The 16,431-nt window shown below is 36.3% G+C and overlaps 1 protein-coding gene across 1 annotated transcript in view; it reads left to right on the top strand.

Moving 5' to 3' along the window:
• FBXO11 (F-box protein 11) overlaps nucleotides 1-16,431 on the top strand; it is a 98,826-nt gene that overhangs the window by 60,333 nt on the left and 22,062 nt on the right. The window contains exons 2-5 of the mRNA XM_024753605.1: nucleotides 12,605-12,732; nucleotides 12,873-12,957; nucleotides 13,380-13,524; nucleotides 15,670-15,799. Coding sequence (XP_024609373.1) covers nucleotides 12,625-12,732; nucleotides 12,873-12,957; nucleotides 13,380-13,524; nucleotides 15,670-15,799 — 468 coding nt within the window. The 5' untranslated portion in view covers nucleotides 12,605-12,624. The remainder of the gene's footprint in view (nucleotides 1-12,604; nucleotides 12,733-12,872; nucleotides 12,958-13,379; nucleotides 13,525-15,669; nucleotides 15,800-16,431) is intronic.

Raw genomic sequence — 16,431 nt, 5'->3', positions numbered from 1 at the left:
TTTTTTTTTGTGGTACGCGGGCTTCTCACTGCTGTAGCCTCTCCTGTTGCGGAGCACAGGCTCCAGACGCACAACCTCAGCGGCCATGTCTCATGGGCCCAGCCCCTCCGCGGCATGTGGGATCTTCCCGGACCGGGGCACGAACCCGTGTCCCCTGCATCGGCAGGCGGATTCTCAACCACTGCGCCAGGGGAGCCCTGAAATATATTTGGAGTGCATCTTGCTAACTTTCAGCATCCCATCTCAATTATTATAATAGCTAACATTGGAATGTTCTCTCTGCCAGGGACTGTGTTAAGTATTAATCTTCACAAAAATTTTATGAGGTACGCACCATTATCTCCATTTTATAGATGCACTGAAAATCAAACAGGTTAAGAAACTTGTCCAAGATTGCACAACCACTAAGCCAGTATTCTAACAAAGAGCTAAACAGTCTTTCCAGAGCCTGTATTCGTAAACATTGTGCTATGCCGTCTAATATGTAAAATAAAATATCAAAATGTTATTGATATTTACAATACAAAAAGATCTAAGGAGATACTCATTATGAAAATAAAGGGTCTGATGTATATGTTGTGGTATTTTTATATAAAGCCTTAACTCATTAACACTTCGAATAAAATAAGACATGAAAAATTATGATTTCATTTTTTAAAATTCTTTAACATTTCCAAAAGTATATGTTCCATTTATGGTATTCTTTTATATGCTAATGCACTCCTAGTGATAAGTATATCCAATAGTATTTCTCATGACTAATGTGTGTTTAGATAGCACAGTGGTAAAGAGTATGGGGCTCTGGAGCTAGGCTGAGTTCACATTCTGCCTCTGCTTCTTAATATTTTGTGGCCTTGGGCAAGATGTTTAACCTCTCTGTGCCTAGATTTTTCATCTGTAAAATAGGAATAATAATATGTTCCTCAAAGAGCTGATATAAGGATTCAGTGAGTTAATTCATATAGAAAACTTGAAATAATAGTGCCTGCACATGGAAGTTTTCAGTGTTGGGTACGCTAGTTTGTAATAGTACTATTATTATTCCATTTACTATCATTATCATCATCATCTGTATTGATTATATAATAAGCTTTTTTGAGACATCCAAGTTACATTTTGTGAAAACAAGTAAAAACATTGTACTTGGAGTCCACTGAGCTAAAAATTATTTTGCTACCACTTACTAGCTTTCTAACCTTCAGCATTTCACTGAACCTTGTGGGCCTCAGATGACCACTAATAATATCTTCCCTGTCATCTGATCTTTTGATCTGTAAAATACTGCTAGAAATCATGCAGTCTCAGAATTGTGGTGTCTAACTATGGAACTGTGAAAGAAAGAGAACTGATGATGCTTAGTCTCTCGGTCCATTTTCCTTCTTTCATTTAAGTAGTTGTGTGAATTTACAACAAAGGTTAAGCATTTAATGCTTGTAAGAATATAATAGCCTTATTCTCATTTTGACCTTCATACTTTACTCTCCTGGCTTTCACTACTACTTTTCTATAAAACTAAACTAATACAAGGCATTTCTAAAATTGTCTAAATTTCATGTGAAAATAAAACTAGGGACAGGCTAAATTGTTTCCTTTTAAGCTATGTGCATGCATATGGTGATTTGTGTGTCCTATTTTATACTTTACTAACACTTCGAGTGCTTTTAGTATGGCACTTATTATATTGCTTCAGTTATTTGTTTACATGTCTAGCTTCCCTACTAGATCAAGTCCCTCAATGGCAGATTTTTATATTCATAGTGACTAGCAAACAGATGAAAATTAATAGCTTTTAATTAATGACATATAAATCTTATGTTAGCCTTAATTAGGTTTGTCTTAATTATTGATTTGGGACCATGGTCATTCTGATCTTGAATTAATGATGCACTTGATATTCTTGTCATATCAGCTTCTACTTTGGATGTAATGATACTTTTGAATTACGTTGCTTCAGTTATTTGTTTACATGTCTAGCTTCCCTACTAGATCAAGTCCCTCAATGGCAGATTTTCAATTTTCCATTGAACTTTAAAAATACTTAAAATTTATGAAAGTTACTTTAAAATAGTTTTTCTTGTTTGATAAAATAGAAAAGAATGATTGTGTTTTATGAATTTTGTCACTTTAGGAAATACTGAAAATGCAAAACTGGAGGTAAGACACGAGAATAGAAGAAAGAGTTTTAAAATGTTCCATTTGCGGGGGAGGCTATTCAATACTCCTTTCCCTGAAAGCAGTGGGAGAAAATGTCTTAGGAGAACAAAATGTGATATGTAACAGGAAAGAATGAAAATAAAGCTGAGCTACTCCCAAAGGATATTAATCCTTGAATTAGTAGTTGTCAGTTGATATTCTTTTATTTTTTATCAAGCTAGAGTATGAATTCTTGTCAATTCAGGACCCACAGATACATTTTTATATATACAGTAATGATAATTTTGACATTGCTAACTATCCACTTACATCATATGGCTAATTCTCAAGAGTTGGATGACACATCTGCCATGAAACACCAGTATTGTACCATATATAAGTAACGACAGCTAATCTACACTTTCTGAGTCTCACTTCTACCAGAGTATATTTTCAGAGTGGCAAAATTCTCTAATTTTTTATCTCCAACCCAAATCACTCACTGGAGCCTGAGATCAATATATTTAGTTTTGTTGAGAGTCTCCACGTGAATGTCCCACAGCTTCCTCAAAACTCAAAGTCCAAACCTGGGGACTTCCGTGGTGGCACAGTGGTTAAGAATCTGCCTGCCAATGCAGGGGACACGGGTTCAAGCCCTGGTCCGGGAAGATCCCGCATGCCGCAGAGCAACTAAGCCCATGCACCACAACTACTGAGCCTGCGCTCTAGAGCCCGTGAGCCACAACTGCTGAGCCCACGTGCTGCAACTACTGAAGCCCACACACCTAGAGCCCCTGCTCTGCAACAAGAGAAGCTGCTGCAAAGAGAAACCCACACACAGGAACGAAGAATAGCCCGTGCTCGCCACAACTAGAGAAAGCCTGCGCGCAGCAACAAAGACCCAACGCAGCAAAACAAAACAAAACTTTCTCATTAAAAAGAAAAATCCAAACCTTTTTTTCCCCTCCACATCCCTGTCTTACCTACAAAGGTTCCTTCCTTATTAGTACATGGCACCACCATCCATTGGATTGCCCACATCAATATTATTCTTGGCACCATCCTCTCCTCCACCCCACCCATATCCATTCATTCACCAAGTTTTACAAATTTACCTTGTGAATATATCACAGATCTATTCAGTTCTTTCATTTTTATTACCATAGTTCAAGCTATGTTCATCTCTCCATTGTATTACTCCATAGTTTCCTAATTGGCCTCTTGCCACCAATGCCATCCAATTATCTATCTATACCTTGTTCCGGTAATCTCCCTAAAACACAAATCAGAACATGTCACTGTTCTATATTTAAAGCCCTTTAGTGGCTATCCTTGGCCTTCAAGATAAAATCTAAATTCTTCAAAGTGTTAGTAGCACCCTTCGTGATCTGGACCCTGCTATGTGATACAGCTGTATGGACCAACGTGCAGTTCTTTGAGACTTCTGGAGGTGAGCACCTTCAGGTCTTCACTATTCCTTCTGCTTAACTAACTCCCAGTAGTTATCATCTCACCTTGGACCTTCTTCAAGAAACCTTCACTAATATCCCAGCATCATACCCTAACAAAGATTGGATTAGATATTCTTGTGTGTTCCCATAGTACCTTCTGCTTATCCTTTTTACAGCGTATGACATACTGTATTATTATTGCCTGCTTAGTTATTTATGTCTCGTCTAAGCTCTTGGAGGGTAAGTACAATATTCTGTTTGGTTGCTCTGTTTTACCAGTACCTCACGTAGTGCACGGCACATTCATTCATTTATTCTTTTTTTTTTTTTTTTGGCTGCGTTGGGTCTTCGTTGTATGCAGGCTTTCTCTACTTGTGGAGAACAGGGGCTGCTCTGTTGCAGAGCATGGGCTTCAGTAGTTGCGGCATGTGGGCTCAGTTGCTTAGTTGCTCTGTGGCATGTGGATCTTCCCAGATCAGGGATTGAACCCGTGTTCCCTGCATTGGCAGCCAGATTCTTAACCACTGTGCCACCAGCAGATATTTGTTGAACATCCTTTATGTCAGCTTGGAATGAAGAGTGGTCTAAATTTTTTCTGTTGAAATGAAGCCTTGTTTGAGTTTTCAGTAATTCTTTATAATATCAAAGATGTGGCTTCTAAAGACTATTATTCAGTGGTCAAATATATTTTCTCTGACCAGTCTTAGATAACCCCTATAGTTCATGTTGTGGTGAAAATTCAGTAGGATTATGTGCGTGTGTGTGTATGTATGTGTATAAATAATAACTGAATATGTTAATGGAAGTATAGAGCAGTATCCTGAATAGTTAAATTTTTTAGAGTTTGTAACAGTATATAAAATACAATTATAAATATCTGATTATCTCAAGTCAGACTTTTAAAAAGCAGTTTTTTATAATAGCTTTACTTCTGGGCTCCCTCCCTTAAAATATTTAAGTTTTTAAAGTAAAATATTTAAGTTTTAAGTAAAATATTTAAATTAAAATGCATTTAAGATAAATTTTTGTCTTGATTTCAGTTTATTCATGGATTTTTTTAGTAGTTGGAAAAAAGCTGTGGTAGTTCCCAACTGTGTTAGAAACAGTTGTCAAGTGTGGTTCTTTACACTGTGAGACTGGGAGCTGTTTCTAAACACACAGTTACTAGCACAGATTTGCCTAAGTTTCCAATCTGATCTGTGGCTATGGGTAAGTAATGTGGAACTCATATAGATTTGTGGGGGGAAAACCTTCTAGACATTAAATTCCATAAACTACCCTTTATCTTTAGGTTAGTCTTTAAACCTAAAGTGTATAGACTTTAAACCCCAGCCAATCAATAGTATAATTTTTTGTACATCTTTGAGATAGTTAAAAAGCTATGTAAAAATTAAGGTATTCTGCTTAAGGTGTATAGACTTAAGTCTCATCTTTTGTTGAAGTGCATCTTAATATAAATTTTCAGTACTATTTAATATCAAAGATTTCAAAGATTATTTTTTAGTTAAATAAGCATGCTTATTCTCCAGAAGCCTTTATCCCTGTGGTTCCTATTGATAGTGAAGACTCTAGTATATTTATATAGGATTTGTAGTAAAATCTAAAAATTATAAAATAAATTTTGACATTATGTATATATGTGGGTATAACATCCCTTTAAACTGCATGATACTATTTATCCTTTAAGAGAACTGATAAGAATTTAATAAAACTGTGTATGTATGTGTGTGTACTATCCAATTAGGGTACCCACTAGCCACATGGGGCTATTGAGCACTTGAAGTATGGCTTATCTGAATTTGAGGCATACTGTAAGTATTAAAAATACAGAGCTTTAGTATGAAAAAAGAGAATGTAAAGTATCTCATAATTTTATATTGATTACATGTTGAGATAATAAATTTTAGATAAGTGGGTTAAATTTATATTAAAATTAATTTCACTGATTTTTTTTTTTTAATATAGCTACTAGAAAATTGGATCACATGCTGTTTCTATTGGGCATCTCTGGTCAAGAACTTTTTTTCTAATTGTTTTTCTAATTGAAAACTACATTTTCTGTAAGTTATGGTTGAAATTGAACATTTTTGGTATTGAGAGTTATTTTTTATTAGTCTTAGATTACAGTTTGACATTTGAATACTGGTATTCCAATGTTAGATGTAAAAGTAAAGGCTATAAAGTTTAAAATTTTTTAACAAAATATTATTTTGAGGTCTTGTTTTTAGACTTTGTTGTTAGAACAATACCATAACCAGTCCTTCATGATTTCTTGGTTCCCGATTGGACACAGTTTGGCAGCTATCATAGATCTTTACTTTAGTTATTGTATAATTTATTTAACATTTTTTTGTTTGCTTCATATGTGCCAAATCTATCATAATTTCAGGAGGGAACAAAAAATAATGGATATGCATGTAAATGAGTTTGCAGAGTTGGAGGTAGGAAGAAGTGAGCAGTTCCTGTCTGGCTTTTTATTTTCTGTAAAGTAGTATGTAAGGTCATCTTAGTCTACCACTAGTGGTGGTTTCTGGGGAAAACTCCTTGAATTGAGTAAAATTAAAGAGTTCTTGATGGATAAGAGTCAACATCTATTCAGCCGTTATTGGGCACTAAGCTGAACATGGAGGAAAAATATAAAATGGGGACCTTGCCCTCAGAGCTTAAATTTTGTTAGGAAAATAACGGTGTATGCCAAAAAAGTAAAAAACAGATAAGGCATCTGTAATAAGGTAAAGAATATATGGTGTATATACAGTACTATAGGAGTTCAAAAGGTGAAGAGAGGGCTTCCCTGGTGGCGCAGTGGTTGAGAGTCCGCCTGCCGATGCAGGGGACACGGGTTTTGTGCCCCGGTCTGGGAAGATCCCACATGCCACAGAGTGGCTAGGCCCGTGAGCCATGGCCGCTGAGCCTGCGCGTCCGGATCCTGTGCTCCGCAACGGGAGAGGCCACAACAGTGAGAGGCCCACGTACCGCAAAAAAAAAAAAAAAAAAAAAAAAAAGATGAAGAGAACACTGGTGCCTAGAGATTGTTTTTTGTGTGTGTGTTTTGGGTTTTTGTTTCTTCTAAGCTTTCTCCTTTTGCTTCTTATTTAAAATAGTAGCCAAATGATCTTTTCAGTATGACCCCTTTGTAAAAATAACCTTCTGGTACTGTATGTAATTTTCAGAACAGTCAGTGGTAATTTATTATGAGAGCTGTATAGAATTTAGCACAGATTCTTTATCTCAGCACAAGAGTTTAATACAGTTACTTTAGAACTGAGCTTTGAGTGCTTTAGAACAAGACAGTGTTCTGAATAAGAAGTTGAGGTTACTGTGGCATTACATGATTCAAATCATGTAGCTTCATGTATTTATTTGGTGTGAACTTCAGCTTGCACCTGAATTAACAAGCACCTTCTCTTTCCTGTTATTACCTCTGCATTCCTTACTTTTCAGTCCTTACTATTTGCTGTGTTGATGGTGAAAAGGAAAAGATGGTGAAAAGGAAAGATGGTGGTGTCTGGGTGGGTATCTGTAATAGTAAGATGTATAGGTTTTAAACAGGAGTGGGATTAGAGAGAGGGCTGTATAGGATGAAAAGTTTGAGCATGTTCTTTTGAGTGTTGTAGAAACTGACTACTAGCTGCATGATAAACCAAGATGATAGAAGTATCACCCGCACGTGCATACACACTGCAAACATATAGAAATGTAACGCAAAACTGTAAATGCATAGCTAAACTCTGAGGAAGAAAAGAAGAGAAGGAAATTCCCAGGTGCCAGGTATGAAAGAAATCAAATCAAAACCTTAAGTGGGAACTGGTGCTGCTGTATAAAATAGTACAGGCCCCTTTTGGTCCTGGATATATGTCCTAAGAAGTCTGGGGTGGAATTTTAGTGGAGAATGGAGATAGGGCCTTTTCAAAATAGAGCTAGCTCTGAGACCCAGTCATGCAGCCTAGAACCTGAAAGAGCTTTCCTAATTGTACATAGATTTTTTTAAAGTGACCAATGATAGAACAATCTGAATGAGAATATAAAATAAGTGTGTATGAAATGATTAAAAGGATAAAAAAAAGGAAATGAAGCATGATGAAGTAACAGGCCAATATGAAAAAGAAACAGACTCGAAAAAGAAAATCACATTCAGAAATTAAAAATATAATCTTGGAATTTGGCTTTAGATGGATTAAATAGCATATTAGATATTCTTGCTTGGCTGAAAAGGAAAGAAATATAGCAATAAATGGTTAAGAAGAACTAAATCTAAAGTATAATGACCCAAAATTTTAAAGTTGAAAATACAAGATTGGCAAAATGCTAGGCTGATACAAAACAAAACAAAAAGCTCTTAGAAAAATATTATCAGGCAAAAACAGATTTTAAAGGCAAAAGTATTATTAAGGATAAAGAGAGCCATTGCATAATGATGGAAAGGAATAATTCACTAGGAAGAAATAATAATCTTGAACCTTTATGTCCAAGTAATATTATGTCAAAGTATATAAAGCAAAATTTTACATACTAAAAATGGACTACTTACAGGTAGTGGGAAATTTTAGCACATTTCCTTCAGAAGCTGACAGATAAATCAGACCACTGCTACCACCACCCTCCAACAAAAGTAAAGGCATAGAATATTTGATCAGTACACTTAACAAACTTGATATTTTAGATGTGTTTAAACTCTACTCTCAAAAAATAGAATGTAGATGTTCCTTTCAATCACACATGAAACGTAGAAATTAACCACATATTAAACTACAGTGGGATGACGCACAAATACCCAAGCATGTAACACCGGCTATATTTTCTGACTACAGCATAGTACATAAAAAACTTACTAGGTTTTCCAGGTTTCATTTGAATAATGTTTAAATGGAATAATAATAGTTAAAACATTTATTGAACACAGTGTGAGCCAGGCATACTGCTGAGTGTTTTGCACATGTTATTCTATTTAAACACTTTCAGCATCCCAGTGAATTATAAGATAGCATTACCATCTTTACTAGTGAGAGTATTTAGGTGTAAAAATGTTTATCTGCCTGGGACTTCCCTGGCAGTCCAGTGGTTAAGACTCCAAGCTTCCACTGCAGGGGGCGTGGGTTCTATCCCTGGTTGGGAACTAAGATCCGGCATGATGCAGGGTATGGCCAAAAAATTGATTTATTGATTGATTTTTAAAAGTTTATCTGTCCAAGGTCTGCGGTTGGGACAAAACCTCTGTTTTTAAATACACTGTTAAAACCCCCCATCTTTTAAAAACACCTTTATTATCAGAAAATATAGCCAGATAGAGAAGCTCACATAAATATATAGTTTATTGAATTATTGTTAAGGTTGGTATTGTAATACCAATAGATCAAGAAGTAGAACTTTACCAGCCACTGCAGAAGCCTTTTATGTGCCCCATTCCTTCCCCACAAAAAGCATTTTTATGATAATCATTTTCTGGCTTTTTTCTTTGTAATTTTAATACTGTAGTGTACATTTTTAAACAGTATGCTTTAGTGTTGCTTATTTTTCCCCCATTTTTTCCCACATAATTTGTCGAAGAAACTGGTATAGTTTAATCTTCTAGAATTTTTAACAGGTTTGATCAATTTGAGATTTGATGGTCTTGGCAAAATTTTGTAGGTGGTGGTGTGTTCTTTCATCAGGAGATATATAATATCTGGTGGTTTTTCTTTTTGTGATATTAGAACTATTGATACTCAGTGGTTAAATCCATTGACTCTTTAGAGATTGCAGATTTTAATTTTTTCTAATTTTATTATTTGTTCTTCATTTATTGCTGGAATGTTTCTGTAAAGAAGCTTCCCCTCATCTAATAGTTACCTGGTAGTTTCGTTTATATAAGAGAGGAAGAGTAAATGTTTTGTTATTTCCTGTTGTATAGCAGTTTTCAAAATGATGAGTTGCTTTTCACTAGCATCTTTCAAAGTAACCTTTTCCCCCCTTTTTTTTAAGTGTCATAAACTCACAGATTTAAATATATTGGTTTTGGTTCTTTTCAGTTATCCTTACTGATGCTCAAATTGTCCCATCTTTGGCTAGTGGGAGCTTCTTTAAGTTGGTTCTCTTCCATCATGGAGTTTATATTTTAGTAAATATATGCATGTATAAGCATATGTATATGCATTGCCTTGAAACACACACATATACTAAACACATTGTTTTGTATATTTTGGGTTTTATACTTCCTGTATATTGGAAATAGTTCCTTATCTGTTCTGTATAGAACTGCTTTATATTTTGTAATGGCCACATCGATAGTAAAGCTGTACCATAGTTTTTTTAACGAACACTTACTGATGAACATTTTGATTGTTACCCAGCAGTATTATAAACAGTACTGCGGTGAATATCCTGGTACTTACTACTTTGCCCATGTGTGTGAATATAGCTGCAGAATCAATTCCTAGAAATGGAATTGTTAAGTAATAATAGCTATTGTCAAATTGCTCTCCTTAAAGCAATTAAGAACTGTTTTTTTGCCTCATACTATCCTTTGATATATAATACTAGTATGTGATCAAACTTTTTTATGTATATAAATTTGTTTATTTTTGGCTGCATTGGGTCTTTGTTGCTACATGCGGGCTCTCTCTAGTTGCGGCGAGCGGGGGCTGCTCTTTGTTATGGTGTGTGGGCTTCTCATTGCAGTGGCTTCTCTTGTTGTGGGAGCATGGGCTCTAGGTGCGCGGGCTTCAGTAGTTGTGGCACGCAGGCTCAGTAGTTGTGGCGCACGGGCTTAGTTGCTCCAAGGCATGTGGGATCTTTCCGGACCAGGGCTCGAACCCATGTCCCCTGCATTGGCAGGCAGATTCTTAACCACTGCGCCACCAGGGAAGTCCTGTGATCAGACTTTTTGATCTTTGATAATCTGCTTTGATAAAAAAAATCTCATTATAGTTTTTATTAGTATTTCATTTGTATTTCCTAAATTATGAATTGTCTGTTCGTGTCCTTGGTCCAATTTTCTATTGAATGGTTAGCCTTTTCCATATTGATTTGTAGCACTCATATATAATAAGGAAATTACCCTTTCGTGACATGTGTTGCAAATATTTTTTCCTAATTGTGTTGCTTCTTTTGACTATGTTTATGGTTTTCATTTTCCAAGCAGAATTTTTAAATGTTAAAATACTACTCAAATTTATTAGTTCATTTTTAACAATCCAAACTTAAGAAAGAGTTGAGAAGTACAGTACAAAGAAGTGTGTGGGTTTTTTTTCTCCCTGAACCCTTCAAGAATAAGTTCCCAGCCTTTGTCCTGTCACCTCCTAATACTTTAGTGTGTATTTCCTACAAACAAAGATATTCCCTTAAATGACCATACTACACCTATTAAAATCAGAGAGTTAACATTGAGACGTTACTGTCTTTAGACCCCCATTCAAGTTTCACTAATTGAATGAATTATTTCACTATTGTCTTAATAACCTTTTTAGCAAAAGGATCCAGTTCAGAGCCACATGTTGCGTTGAGTTGACATTTCTTTTCGGTATCCTTCAATCTGGAACAGTTCCTCAGGCTTTCCTTGACTTTCATAACTGACAGTTTGAAGATTATTCAAAACAAATTAGAACAAGAATTTGTTCTAATGTTTCCTCATAATTAGATTTAGGTTATGCATCTTTGTCAGGAATATCATAGAAGTGATTCTGTGATCTTGTATGCTATCAGGTGACACACGGTTTCAGTTTGTCCTATGAATGATGATGTTTACTTTGATCCCTTAATTAAGACAGCATCTGATTGGCATCTCTACTGTAATGGTTTTTCCCTTTCTATTTATCAGTATTTTGTGGGGGAGGTACTTTAAACATCTCCTTATCAAACTTTCCATTTATTCATTTACCGTAGGATGAATTTATAGGTTGCTGTCCATTCAGTGGGTTATAATCCCTTTACTATCATGAGTTTTGGTACTTCAGCATAATTTTGCTAGTGGGTGGCCATTCAGGCTGACTTCAGTGTTCTTTTGACATGTCCTCATTACTGAGCACTTTCTTGTTTCTGCCACAAGATACTCCAGGCTCATTCTGTATTTCCCTCAGCCTAGAATCAGCCATTCTCCAAGGAGCCCTTACTCCTTTTATAGAGAAGTATTCAGAAGCAAAGATCCAAATGCTAGTCATGCTCATTGCTGTTGGAGTGGCATTGCCTTCCAGGCTTTGTCAGTGAACAGAGCTAGGGAATATACGCGTGTATAATCCACACATTTTCAAACATCTGTAACTATACCTATTTCTATATCTATCTTTTAAAAACAATGAGTTCACATTGATAATTCCAGTCTAACACTGTAAGATTTACTCTAGCTTTCTCTTCTTTAATATTTTAACTCTCTTCTCTTTCAGAAGCCTGGCTTCCATTTGATCAGTCCCTCTGTTGTTTGTTACCAAGCTTCCGATTCCACCATCCCCTCTCCTGTGCAATGCCCTTCTCTCCCTTCTCTGGCTCTGACTCTCCATTCCAGGCCACCTTCCCCCACATGGACCTCCTTCTTAACCCCTCTTGAGCTCCAACACTGTATGCCAGACCACTCTCTGCATGGATGCCCTTTTTATCCTACTTGGTATCTGATACCCTATACTGAACTATCCCTCTCTTTTGACACCTTTCTCACCCCACTTGGACTCTAACCATGCAGTACTCACTTGTACTCACTCATCAAGTGAACATCCTCCTCACCTTTTTTTTAAATGCCTTCCAATTTTGTGTCATACCTTGAAAGAGCTTCTCCACTTTAACATTATAAAAAAATAATTTTGTTTTCTTCTAGTGATTTTTATTTATTTATATTGTATTTAAGCATATGGTCTATTGTGGAATTTATTTTGAAGTAAGAAACAAAGTAGAAATCCAGCACTTCTCAGATGGTTATCCAGTTGCCTGGAATTTTGTATAAAAACTGTATCTCCCCCCAAAAAAATGTATAAAGTTTTTAAAAAGTTACTGAATTCATGGAGCTTTTTCTTAAAAATGGGTATCATTTTTCATATTGTTTTTGTTTATAACAGATGATGATGTACCTGCAGATATGGTTGCAGAAGAATCGGGTCCTGGTGCACAAAATAGTCCATACCAACTTCGTAGGAAAACTCTTTTGCCAAAAAGAACAGCGTGTCCTACAAAGAGCAGTATGGAGGTAAATTCAGTGTGACTGCTTTTTTTGTGTGTGTAATGAAGGAATTGTTAGGAAACAAACAGAAAGGGGACCGTCAGTCATTTTTTAGAAGTAATGATTATGGTAAAAATATTTGCTTAGTTTTCATTTTGTTTTTAAAGGGTGCTTCAACTTCAACCACAGAAAACTTCTTTGGTCATCGTGCAAAACGTGCCAGAGTCTCTGGAAAATCTCAAGATCTATCAGGTATTTCCTATGGGAAAGCTAAGAAATAGGGTCAAATAATTTTTATTTTTTGATACCAAAAAATTAATATCAACTTAAATGTAGTTTATTTGTACATTTGAGATTGAGAAAGTGATTATTACAGAATAAACATGAGAACCGTCACCTTCTCCATCTCTGATTGTAATTGTATAAAAATCCTTTTTGTATATTTAGTGTAGCCAGTTTTTGAAATGGTGCATACTAGCTAGCTAAAAGAAAGAATACTGTCAAGATAAAAGGAAATAAATGTGTGTCGTCTATGAAAGCAAATGCTTATAAAATGATTGTCAAAAAATAAAAGCTGTTCATTAGACAAAATGGAAATTGTGCTCTTTAAATAATGAGAAAGTCTTTGCTAGCATGATAGATTGTTTATATTCTGTTTGTTAATCTCTTTATAGCAGCACCTGCTGAACAGTATCTTCAGGAGAAACTGCCAGATGAAGTGGTTCTAAAAATCTTCTCTTACTTGCTGGAACAGGATCTTTGTAGAGCAGCTTGTGTGTGTAAACGCTTCAGTGAGCTTGCTAATGATCCAATTTTGTGGTAAGTGAAAATTTATTTCTTATTATCTTGAGATATATTACTTGTTGCCCAAAATGCTGTAGATGGTAGGAAATTTGGAGTGTGAGTTGATGGTTACAATTAAATAGAAGAAAATTAGAATGCTTATAAATTCCAAGTTAACTGTTTATCACAAATGTTGGCTGTCAGTCCAGGCAGTGTTTTTTGTTTTGTTTTTTTTAATATATTTTTTATAAATTTATTTATTTATTTTGGCTGCGTTGGGTCTTCGTTGCTGCGTGCAGGCTTTCTCTAGTTGCAGCGAGCGGGGGCTGCTCTTTGTTGTGATGTGCAGGCTTCTCATTGAGGTGGCTTCTCTTGTTGCGGAACACGGGCTCTAGGTGCACAGGCTTCAGTAGTTGTGGCTCGCGGGCTCTAGAGCGCAGGCCCAGTAGTTGTGGCACACGGGCTTAGTTGCTCCGCAGCATGTGGGATCTCCCCAGACCAGGGCTCAAACCCGTGTCCCCTGCATTGGCAGGCGGATTCTTAACCACTGCGCCACCAGGGAAGCCCAGCAGTGTTTTTAAAACAATAAAAGAAGTACTTTTTCTGCTACTTGTCAGTTAAAAGCAACAGTGATTATGGGAAATGTTTTTCATTCCATTGCTTTTTAGAAAGAATATGAAGTCTGATTTAAAACAGCTAATTAATTAAATCTGATAGTTAGGTAAGACTGTAGATTTTGTATATCACTTTTGGAAAATAGTTTGGACATTTGTATTTTTGAACCATAAAATAGGCATACCCTGGTACTTCCCTAGTGGCGCAGTGGTTAAGAATCCGCCTGCCAATTCAGAGGACACAGGTTCGATCCCTGGTCCAGCAAGATCCCACATGCCGCGGAGCAGCCAAGCCCGTGTGCCACACTACTGAGCCTGTGCTCTAGAGCCACGAGCCACAACTACTGAAGCCCACGCGCCTAGAGCTGGTGCTCTGCAGCAAGAGAAGCCACTGCAATGAGAAACCCGTGCACCGCAACAAAGAGCAGCCCCCACTCACTGCAACTAGAGAAAGCTCGCACACAGCAACAAAGACCCAATGCAGCCAAAAAAAAAAAAAAATGCATGCCCTTTGACCCAGCAATTCCACTTCTGAAAATTTGTTTACCCTATTTACAAATTTTTCATAGTTAACAGTGGGGGGAAATTAGAAATAATGGAAAAGTCTAGCAATAAGGGATGGGACTAAAAGTAAACAATGTAATGTCTACTTAGAGGGTTGTGATATAGTCATTAACAGTGATTTTTACAGTTTTTAATAACATAGGAATATGCTATGTTATAAAAAGTAAAAAGCAGAATACAAAATTTTATGTGTTACAGTCACAACTGTTATAAGTGGAAAAGACTGTAAGGAAATACAGTAAACTGTTTAGGTTATCTCTATACTTTTCTGTATTTTACAACAGCTTATATGTATTCTATGATGCTAAAAATAAGGTACACCTTAAATTTAAGAAAAAATTATGTTTGTGTTAGAAAGGAAAAAGAACGAAGAGCAGAAGAAGAAACATTTTGCTTTGTACAAGAAGTTATAATAGGTATTATCACTCCATTTCTAAGATTTGATGGTTCTTGATAGGACATAAATGAAGCATCATCATTATTTTTCATCATTATTTAAAATAATCCTTTTAAATTGAAACTGGGGCTTCCCTGGTGGCGCAGTGGTTGAGAGTCCGCCTGCTAATGCAGGGGACACGGGTTCGTGCCCCGGTCCGGGAGGATCGCACATGCTGCGGAGCAGCTGGGCCCGTGAGCCATGGCCGCTGAGCCTGCGCGTCCGGAGCCTGTGCTCCACAACAGGAGAGGCCACAACAGTGAGAGGCCCGCGTACTGCAAAAAAAAAAAGAAAAAAGAAAAAAAAAATTGAAACTGTATGTGGCTTTTACAGTAAGGGTGGCTTTTATTTTCCCCTGACTAAACAGTCAGATTTTAAAGAATTGACACTTATTCTTTTGGGTGGACTATGTTTTATATGCAGTTACATTGTTTTAGACAAAAATTTTATTTTTACATTTAAAATTCTGCTTTTTCATATTCCTAGAAGTTTTTGAGGCCTCAAATAATTTTTATAGTTGTTTAAAGGACATTTTATGAAGAAATCTTCATTACTTTCCCCCTTCAGGAAACGATTATACATGGAAGTATTTGAATATACCCGCCCTATGATGCATCCTGAACCTGGCAAATTCTACCAGATTAATCCAGAAGAATATGAACATCCAAATCCTTGGAAAGAGAGTTTCCAGCAGTTGGTATGAAGTATAAATGGAAAACACTGATTTATATTATATATTTTAAATAAAAGTTCCTTTTTAAAAATTTAAACTCAAGAATAGGTTTCAAGGGAATTCCGTGGCAGTCCACTGGTTAGGACTCCACACTTTCACTGCTGAGGGCCTTGGTTCAGTCCCTGGTCAGGGAACTAAGATCCCAGAAGACTCATGGCACCGCCAAAAAAAAAATAGGTTTCAAGTCAGTGGACATTTATCAACCAACAAAAAAGTCAACAATTCTTTTCACTACTGACATATTTATTAATCATTTAAACAGTAGCAGTAAGTATCAGTAGCCTGAGAGCAGTTATACTTTCTCTGGATCTGTTTGAACTTATATTTAAATTATTACCGTTGAGTAGTTAAAGTTTCACATTTAGCTTAATTTTCACATGGTCCTTTACGAATGGTTCCCAGCTAAGGGTGATTTTGCTCCACAGGGGATGTTTGGCATTGTCTGGAGACATTTTTGGTTGTCACAGCTGGAGAAGAGACTGCTACTGATACATGGTGGTTAGAGTCCAGGGATGCTATTAAACATCCTACACAGGATAGCCCTCACAACAAAGAATTATCTGTTCCAAAATATCAGTAGTGCTGAGGTTGAAAAA

Source organism: Neophocaena asiaeorientalis, unplaced genomic scaffold (genome assembly GCF_003031525.2).
Source record: "Neophocaena asiaeorientalis asiaeorientalis breed wild unplaced genomic scaffold, Neophocaena_asiaeorientalis_V1.1 scaffold171, whole genome shotgun sequence".
Taxonomy (NCBI): domain Eukaryota; kingdom Metazoa; phylum Chordata; class Mammalia; order Artiodactyla; family Phocoenidae; genus Neophocaena; species Neophocaena asiaeorientalis.
Note: the sequence above shows the minus strand (reverse complement) of the source record. Positions and strands in the feature narration are given on the sequence as shown.